At 34.7% G+C, this 10419-nt stretch overlaps 1 protein-coding gene across 2 annotated transcripts; it reads right to left on the bottom strand.

The window, feature by feature from the left end:
• Window positions 1–231: 231 nt before the first annotated feature.
• Window positions 232–5377, bottom strand: LOC110372365 (ankyrin repeat, SAM and basic leucine zipper domain-containing protein 1). 2 transcript variants are annotated; one of them, XM_021329000.3, is made up of 9 exons: window positions 5149–5377; window positions 4495–4609; window positions 4018–4146; window positions 3456–3682; window positions 2467–2714; window positions 1971–2222; window positions 1547–1775; window positions 1165–1267; window positions 232–420 (listed from the first exon to the last, which is right to left on the bottom strand). In XM_021329000.3, exons 1-9 carry the CDS (start codon window positions 5227–5229, stop codon window positions 386–388), a joined length of 1419 nt encoding a protein of 472 aa, XP_021184675.2. In that variant the 5' UTR covers window positions 5230–5377; the 3' UTR covers window positions 232–385. The 2 variants fall into 2 exon arrangements, with proteins under 2 accessions (XP_021184675.2, XP_021184674.2); XM_021328999.3 differs by lacking the exon at window positions 232–420 and having other exon boundaries at window positions 590–1267.
• Between the last annotated feature and the right edge of the window lie 5042 nt (window positions 5378–10419).

Below are 10419 nucleotides of genomic sequence, written 5' to 3'. Positions count from 1 at the left end.
TGGCTGAGCTTATAACATTATCAAACATTTCTTTCCAGTCATCTGTACACGAATGTGAATGATTTGACTAAACAACGTTGAAATTAGCAAAAAATACTGCGCCCTAACAGGACGTCTTACCTTCATTGTTATTAGTTTTTGGGAGAGAATAATATGTTTAGCTGATCTTTAAGAAAGTCCGATTATTTTTTTCATTAATTTAATTATGTTTGGCAACACAAAGTAGTCTCAATACCGCTATCAACAGCAGTTACAGCAGAACGAAAAAAAGTTATTTTAGAACGAAGACCTGTTGCACGGTGGACCGATGATTTGAAGAAGATTGCGGTCGGTGGATGAGGGCTGCCCATGACCAGGATGGATGGCCGTCAAAGGAGGCCTAGGTTCAGCCTCGACGCCAATAGGCTGATATGATGACGACTGCCAAAAGACAGACATAATTTTGAATATCATGTACAGTGATAAATGATGTGAGTAATACATCAATTTCAAAAATATTCTTTCTTCAAACTGTATGGAGCTCATACATTCGGTGATAGTCTGTGGATACTCATTGAAAATTACAAAACTATAAAAATTAAAACGATACTTGATTTTCGTGGCTATACATTTTTGACAGCCGCTTTATTAAGTACAAAGTACCAAAACACTTATTTAGCAGTTCAAATCTATTAACTTTTGTGTGTAGAACAATCCTTTGGTTAACATAAAACTATGTGTATTACATAACATTTGTGCTATACATCAGAATTTTAATAGTAGATTTCACTTAGTGATTTTACTTTTAAATTCTTTCAAGAGTTGAAGTAGGCTGAAGTGTCCACATACCCATTACGTAAGTATTAAATGGTTTACTTGAGTTGCATTAAGAATTAATAGTTTTTGCCATAATATTCATTATCAAACGTTAAATTAAGTCATTTTTAACACTGCTTTAAAATTTCGATAAACGACAGAATGTCTAATATGGCAACATCAAAAATTTTGCGTAGTGCAACACAAGCACATCTGAAAATGGGAGATTTGTAATTTTGTCATATGGCAACATAGATACTTCAGCCCAGCCCTTTATTGCTTACATACACTAAATAACAATAAGAGAACAACACATTTATTTTCTGGCTAAATAGGAGAATAAGTTTTTAACATGGTAGACCATCAAACCTATGGATACGACGACCACGGCCTCGGTGAAATATCCCGTGACCGTGTCCTGAATTGACTTCTCTTTGATGAGATCCGCAGGCTCCGGGTTACTTTCAGCCACCTGAAATGTTTAGAGGAACATTTGTAACACAATGTCCCGAGGGAACTACTTCCCGTATGGATAACAATCAGTCTACATCCTTTCTCAGGCGGCTCAATAGTTTCGGATAGACGGACATTTTCGCATTGGTAATAAATATTAGTACTAGTAAGGATTACTACTGATAGCTACAGTAATGGCGAGGTGTTCTATTCATCTCCTTCTTTTTTTGTCTGAATTAGTTGCCAGCGATGCTGTCAGTAATAATTAAGATTCATTAAAAATATGAAAAATTCTTACCTTCTTAAGTATTACTTCTACTCTCTCAGAAGCTGTTTTAATATTATCGATGTATGAAAGGAGTTTATTTGCCGCATCATGCAATCTGTCACGAAGCATGGAGTCTGGAGGTTCAAATTTGATTTGGTCTTGAATTTTTTTGTATTCCCGCAGTGTGTACTGCAATGTCGCTTCTAATACGTATATTTGATGGAGGTGAGATCCCAAAGATGTTAAGTAGTTTAGCATACTGAAAAAAAAATACTGATATTAATTAGAGTTTACGAAGATCTATTATTTGTGAAAATGCAGGTTTTTTGTGTTGGTATAATATAGTGAGACTTGGTGTTATAATATTTTTTCTCTTCCAATAAGGCTGATATCCAAGGGTGTTTGATTTCACGATAAGTTTTTTTATAATGAATGAAAATTATGAAATAGGCACCTAAAATTTTCTTGTTTCTGTGCAGTCATCCCAGCCACAGCTTTTATTTTCCAGTTTCTTTTATGAAAGTTTCGCAATCCACTCTTCAGTCTTTGTCTTTCGTATGGTAATTCCATGCCTAGTTTCAACATATCACTTTCTTCTAGCAGCAAAAATGTTCTCAAATCCATTCCAGTCTTCATAATCGTTGGGGTATAATTCTCAAGATGCATACCGTATAGCAGATGTGGTATCTCGCTTCTGTAATCTGGTCTGTAAATAGAGATATATTTACTTAGAAGTGCCTTTAAGAAAAACGCGGAATTTTCGGTGATGGTGTTGCTATTAGAATTTCAATAGGCATGGTTTTACATCGCGGTTTTTAAATATGCTAACATATAACATAACATAAACATAATAATGTTCTTTTATAGCAGATCCACCACAAGTTATTGTAGCTAATTTTATGCAAGCATTTAATTTGTGTCTAAACTGAAGAAATAAAATAAGAGCTTACTTTTCTCCTTTCTTAATTCCTGGATAGAAATCGTGCCAAGTGGTGATTTCCATGTAAAATGAGTCTTCATGTTCATCCGGAATCTGAAGATGCCTTTTTAGAATTTCGACAATGTTACTATATTCATGTAACTCTGCTATCTCCAACGGTGTACGGTTGTACTTGTCAACTTCCGACATCCTTGCACCTCGGGCTATGAGTATTTCTAATATTTCTGGTTGGTTGTGGTGAGCTGCCCAGAATACCGCCTAAAGTAAAGATTTTTCTTAAAATATTAACAGATTTTTCCACTAAAATATAGAGGTAGAATTCCGTGGATCGCGACTGTCGCAGGCCTCGGCAGCGGTGCCATACATTTTCATAGGATGACTATTGTCGCGCGCGGCCGACGACTGTCGCGACCCACGGAATTCTACCTTTAAGACGATACCTCGTTGCGATGTTCACGGGCGAACTGGGTAAATGGATGAGAGGGATAGAACTATGTGATAGCAACGTAAATAGATAGAGAGAGGAAACATGCAACCTGCTCGAAAAAAAATAACGTAAGCGCCATACTAAATAAAAATTTATTAAAAATTCAATTTTATGTTTCTTTAAAAACTGTTTTCTAATTAATGTTTAATAAGATATTATCTACATTCTTCATTATTTTAATGTGACAGAAAGTACATGACTACGACATAGAATTCATAAAATGTTATTTTTAGAGGTAAGTTCTGATTTTTTTTCTATCGAGAAAAGTTACTTGTTTTATGTTTTTGTCTTCGGATTAATCTAGGTAATATAGTCAACAAACACAATATAAAAAAAGTTAATTATTCAAATAAGTATTCTTAAATTAAAATTAACTTAAAAAAATTGTTGAATTCCGAGGTAGCGCCTTAATGTTAATTTATAGAAACTCCAATTTGATTCTAATTGGAATACAAATACAAGTTAAAATCAAATTATTAGTGGTTGTTTCAAATAAACTAGTCTGTACTTACTGTCCATCCCTGTAGATCTCTAATTTCAATATTAACTTTCAGATCCAACATTTTCTGAACGACAGCAACCCTGCCACAGCCTATTGCCTTCATAAGAGGTGTTTGTCCGTAGTTGTCGATACAGTTGAGCTTACAGTCTTTGGCTATCAAATCCATGACAATGTTGTATATGGCATCGTTGCTGGCGTTACTGTTTGAGCAAGCAGTCATCACAGGTGTCATGGCATCTGAAATATTTGGAAGAAGAATTGAGTCATTTTGTTTAAGATTGTATGAGACAGCGTTACTACCCAGCAGTGAGGCATGAAAAACAAAAGATTCAGAATTGAGAACCTCAACCTCCTCTTATTTGGGAAGTTAGTTAAAAAGATCCTGTGGATTAAAGAGAGAAAAAGTATTTAAAGAATAAATTTTGTTATTCAATGTAACTGCAGAATGTTGATTAGTTAGATTGGAGGCTAACACTGACATAGTCCGGAAAAGGCTAACAGAAGATAATGATAAATAAATAACACTATATCTTTTATATTTGATAACTTATTATACATGAGAATGGACTTACCACAGCGATAGTTGGGGTCAGCGCCTTCTGTCAAGAGGTATTTAACAATAATGTCCTGTGCATGAAAACATGCATGCATGAGAGCAGTCCAGCCACTTTCTAGCCTAACATTGACGTCATTATTTAATCCTGAAATAATAAATTATAACAGTCAATTTACTTACTATTATGCAGCAGCAGGTGTTACACTAACTCCTTGGGGTGACAAATATATTATCAATAAAAAGATTCATTCAAAAAGACTTTGTCGTATTTCGCTATTCAGAATCTACATTAAGCTATTGGTGCACCTTAATGAATAAATAAATAAGACCCATTCATCATTCAAAAAATAGTGGGATACCAAAATATCCGTTCTGATGACATTGATCACTTGGGATGCCAATGTAGTTTGAATAAATCTGAGCAATGACGTGGCTTTTCTAGGAGAAGATACGTTATATGCTTTATATGCTACAGTTACCAAATTATACTTACTGGTAGTAACAATTTGTCGAACTTCATGTAAGTTTCCATTTATGATGGCATCCTGTAGGTCCATTTCTAGCTGCTTCTTTTCATTTTGCTGTTGATGTTGGTAGTAATTTCTAGGCTGCAATAACAAAGGAGATTCAGATGTTGATTTGGGACTAGACTGGATACATAATGAATTAAAAAAGTCTGAATGCTTTCATGGACAGAAGAGAGCTTGGGTCCTCACACCCAAGGATACCATCAGACCTGTGATAAGTAACTTGTAGTTTTGTCTTATAAAACATTATTTAGCTTATCTATTTACAAAAGAGGGTTTTTACATTTAAATCTGAAAAATATTAAATGATATTGACTAACATTTTCAAACCAATAAAGCTAACTTAATGGAATTAAATATATCTCTAAAAAGTATTAATTGGTCATTAACAGATTATTGCTTTATGATTTGGTACTCGAGCTATTTACGCTGCTGCTGGAAATAACTGAACGACCCAGATCACTGAATTGTCAGTCATATGAAAATTGAGCTCAATCATTTGGTAAAGGTGTTTCTTCCAATTTTGGGTTTTAATAATTTATTGTAGCTACATTTAAATAAGAATATGTATGGACAGTTAATTGTTGATCAAATATTAATAACAAAAGATGAATACTAACCGGCTTTTCGTAAAAGCCGTAGTCCTCATCGCTGTCTGAATCCGACTCGCCACCTGGTCTACCTGGCAAGAATTGAGCCATTGTAATTTTTTCCCTAAATTATTTTGCAAAATAAATTATGCTTTCTCGATTTTTAATATTGTTTTTCATCTAAACTATTTTATTTTGAGGTTAGGTTTAAAATTCAAAACAAAACTTTTTTGTAATATTGTCATTTCTCAGTGACATTGACATTGTTGACAGAAAATAATGTTGCCAGTAACAATTTTAATTTTGCATGATTGCGTTCAAAATAATGTAAAAATGAGCTCTAATTTATCAGCGTTTTGGAAACAAAAATTAAATAACCAGAATTTTGGATGGTAAATGAAAACATAACGCGATAGACGATTTGTTGTGCCTTTCAGAATACATAGAAACTTTATATGATGTAGGTGGTAGTGGTCATCCGACAACAAATCGGTCGCGCCACTACCTTTTATTTTATGGACCCCGTATCAAATATGCTAGTAATACTTATAACTGAAACATGGTTTTGGTGGAACTCTACTACTACTATTATTACTACTACCCTGGACTACTCTCCGGAAGTTTAGGAATCCTTAATCTTTGATCGACCTGCATAGATGTGATTTAGCCGAGAAACTCCATAGTTATCTTTCAATATCTTTTATATTATGATATCTTCTTTCTTTGTGTTTATAACTAACCAGATGTTTCCCGCGGCTTCACCCGCGTCTTGGGGAATTATTTCCCCACATAGTCTAGTTTCCCAACCGTGGAAGACTTTCTAATACGTTCAGTAGGTAGTTTCAGAGCCTGGAAGGTGCAAGTACAAACCAACTCATAAATTAGATAATGTACTTAGTATAGAAGTATATAGGTAGATTACAGTAATAATTCTCATCAGTTGCGACCGAGAGTCTTGATTGTACAAGCAATTAAAAATGCTTTGAATTTGAATGAGTGAATACTTATCCTTGAAAACAAAAGCAATGAGTCTCAGTCAATTTGAAGAAAGCCGAGTAAAAAGTCTGAAGTACAATTCACGAGGTTGGAAGTTATTCTTCGCGTCGAAAGGTAAGGATAATAGGCAACAGTTCCAATTAGACGACGAGGGCGTTTGTTAACATTTAATTAACGTCAGGGAGCTATTGTGTCGGCGGCGGCGCAGACACCAGAGCCGAGCTTCGTTGCTGTCTTGATGAGCTGCAGTCACAATGTTTCCAATTACAACAGTTTTTTAGAATGCCACATCGCCTTAGTTAACCGTACGAACAATAGGTGGGTCGATTTTTTATGCGGAGATGTAAAGCAACGTGAGTAGTTGATATATAGGAACGTTTGTTAGTATTCGGGGTAAAAGTTGAGTATTGAAAGAGGATAGATCAATTATTATGGATAGGTTAGGCTTAGTGCCTTTACTTACCTATTTACCTCATTACTGATTATTATACTTAGAGTTTCACTAGAGGCTAAGGAAACGGTTTTTGAAAAATTCTAGCAATCCATAAAACAAATTCTCAAATTGCTAAAAGACAGATAACAGACACGATTAATTGGAGTATTTTTTGTCGGTGGTTGAAGAAATGTTTGCAAATGTAATAGAGATTTTTCTCAGCGTCGTAGAAGGTAAAAGATTTGATTTATCGTAGTCGGTTGGTGAGGCGCACTGACCACCCGGCCGGGCCGGCTGCAGGGCCGCTCGCCGCCCGCCCGGACGCGTTATTAAACTTTTCCCCATATTAAACATTCCGGAGACGAATACATTTTATTGTTGCCTCGGACCGACGTCAGAGGCCCCTACAAAGCGAAACTCAAAGACGGCAATTGCGAAATAAATTGAAAGCAATTTGATATTGCGTTGTAAGTAATAGCCGTCAGAACCCACAAGTCTGTAAGAGACATTTTGTATGCAATTTAGAAGAATTTCAACGGGTCATTTGCTTGTAGCTTTTTCGTGGAATGCTGGGCTGAGATTTATGGTTTACCAGTAATAGATGGACTTATGAGTTATTATAACAAAATCCACAATCGTAGAGCACTTATATTTAGCGAGCGAAATACCATCTAAAGTTGTAAGAGCAAACAATCATGTATCTAATTATTATAAACTCTGTGAAAGTGTACGTACACAGTAGATACGTACAGTGACTTATATGTTGGTATAGATAAACCATCCAATTAGACGGCAGCTTTGTTAACTTTTAATTAAAGGAGTTGTGTATAGAATACTGTTAAGGTAAATGACTACCAAGTAACAGGGATTCTCACTACTCTTACACGCTATTAGAATACTGTTCAGACCATGGTTTATTCTTAACTAGCTTTCCGCCCGCGGCTTCGCCCGCGTGGAATTCGGTTATATTGCGGTATAAATCCCAACTATAAGAAAACTTCTCATTCCCACGGAAAAATCTAAGAAGCGCGATGTAACGCTGGATTCGATTAGTTGTTAAACCAAAACTGAATGGTACACTATATTATACGTTTTCCCTTGTGGAGGAAAAACATGCAGATTTTGGGCACTGGAAACCCGGGAACACGCTACATAGAGCATAGGGATTCATTATCATTTAGCTTCTAAATTTACATGTTTATATTCGTTTGCAATATATTACCTTGTTTTAAACGACACACAGCGCCATCTACAATCCATCCATCAAGCAAACAATATTTTTGTTTTCCCTCGGGAATATCTATTTTTTTCGGGATAAAAAGTACCCTATTATTTAATCCGGACTTCTAACTTTACGTCTGCAAAATTTCAAAGCAATCGGTTCAGTAGGTACGGCGTGAAAGCGGAACAAACAAACAAACAAACAAACTCACTTTCCGATTTATAATATTATATAATATAATATTAGTAAGGATGATGTTACGACACAGAATATGAAGGATAATTTGTTTTTAATTTATTTACCTCTATTTAAATGGTAAGTCAGATTATGGGTGTATCGATTCTTTACAAGATTTTCGTAACGCGAAGCTGTAATTTCAATCTGCCGTATTATAGAATTTGACAAAAAAAAATACAAAGTGTCTTTGAAGAAACTGAAAATGCGTCGCAAACAGTACGTTCAACTCGCACTTTGCTGGTATATAAATTTAAAAATATCCTTGCGGTTTTGTATAAAGACAGTATCAATCAGATAGTCTTGTTGCAATAGTATTAATCCTGTCTACATTTAATTGTTTTTTCGTCCCAGTCCATCTTGTAGACGTCTTCATCAGCCGACGGTCTAATCCGAAATCTCATTTCCGACGAATAATTGTAGGAAATAGAGCGGGCCTCTTCGGCGCCGTGCTGAAAAAACCCTTGAGGGAAGGAGATATACGCTATCTTAGCCTCTTTCAAAAACATTTTTTAATCATGAAAAGTGTTATCAATATTAAACTAAGGCGAAAACGTTAAAAGGCACTTAAAAATTAATAACAAAAGTGGAATAGAATACGCAACAAATAAAATGATTGAAACAGCATATTTTTTAACATGGCTAAAAAGTTTAGGTCCACGGATATTCAACATATTACAAGACCCGTTATTCCACCATCAACACAGTATTACTAATTTCATTATTTCAAACTTAACTGATAAGTCTAATCAAAACATTAATTGGTTCATTGTTACACTAACAAGCAAATTAATCAAGCTTATAACCGAATCAGGAGTCAAGATCCCGTGTGGCATTGCAAGTCGACGATAAACAAAGGCAAGCTTGCAGCGAATTATATAGAGCCTTGTAAATTTATACATGTGAGTGCTGGCGTATATAAGTAACCGAGGTCCACCTCGCTAAGTGATTGGATCGGTCCATTATCTTGTATCAGCTGATTTCTTCAGAGCACTCCAACTCTTTTGATTCACTCTAAGCAATGAATGTAAATGTGGCGGTATTTATCTATTTTATCTATAGGAAGAGTATAAAGGCTATCGCACAATATAGTCAGCAGTTATAATGAAATTGTTCTCTTATCTGTTGTTGGTATGGGTATATTGAAGACGATGGTATGCCCTCGTTGGATTATATTAAGTTGTTCTTCAATAACATCTTGTAGTTTATGTAGAGATCTTTTAATGTTTTCTTCGTTGAAGGCAAGAGAATATATTTATATCGTGGTTTTAGTAGACATTGTCAAGTCACTACTTACTATATGTAGTTACCTATGCGAGATGAGGACAGGAGGAATTTAACCTGACATTTCCTTTTGCGCAAGTGGTGTAATTTTCTGCATTGCACTCATAAAAACAATAAAAGCCATGAAACTCCTTTATTTACCTCCACATTAACTGCTTAGGATGCTTAAATAATCAATAAATCGACTGCCAATATCAGTAAACAAAGATTTCTAGCGAACACAAATATCGTGTTCTTAGTTCAATAGTTAATTTATGTGCATACATATTTATTGGTTACGTAAGTACCTAGAAATATTGTAAGGAGAAGCGAGAGAGTTACGAGGTAGACTTATGGCTTCCATTCAGTGGAGGAGAGATAATGCTTGCAGGCAATCACATAAGTGGATCAAATAGCTGTAGTCCATTTGGATAATGAACTAGCGACTGTGTTGCCTCGCTCACTTCTTTTTATTATGCACTCCTTCATATAACTAATATTAAGTATTTATTCTTTATGTTAAGATCGGGTTCAATGTTTGTAAATTATTGATTAAACTTATTTATGGTAGCTTGCTAATTTTATTTCGGGCTATTTATGAAATTGAGCGGATTAAATAAACCAATACTGATCACATTGAAAGGACGTGTTATGTGTTGTTACAATAAGAAGCACTTTAAAAGTGGCTATAAAAATATTTTCCCAAGATACGTAAATCAGTTGTTATTTTTATTTAAAATTCCATAAAAAATTCTTGTTATGCACAACCACAGCAGGATGTAATTTAAATCTGGTTTACAATTTCTCGTTTAAATAATAAGGCCATTAAATAATATGAAATGTATTAAATCTGTTCGCAACAATATACACGTGTAAGAGCCTTGCCATTTATAGCATTTTATGTTGTCATGAGCGACATAATTAAAATTACCCAAAAGTTTTTTTTTTATTGTCCTTAATAAGTGGTTAAGGTTATTTAAGGTATCCGTAACATACACGGTTTCGTTTAAGTAGATTGTTTTTATCCAATTATCCATTAAAGTGCATTTATATAGGTAGTAAAAGGGTGATTAAAGCACAGTAAATAAGGGCAAGAAAATATGTTTACGTTCGGATGAAGGATAATAATTTACTTAATTGATTGCAAAATTGA

Source organism: Helicoverpa armigera, chromosome 10 (genome assembly GCF_030705265.1).
Source record: "Helicoverpa armigera isolate CAAS_96S chromosome 10, ASM3070526v1, whole genome shotgun sequence".
Classification (NCBI taxonomy): domain Eukaryota; kingdom Metazoa; phylum Arthropoda; class Insecta; order Lepidoptera; family Noctuidae; genus Helicoverpa; species Helicoverpa armigera.
The sequence above is the reverse complement of the archived record's forward strand: the minus strand, read 5'-3'. Positions and strand labels throughout refer to the sequence as shown.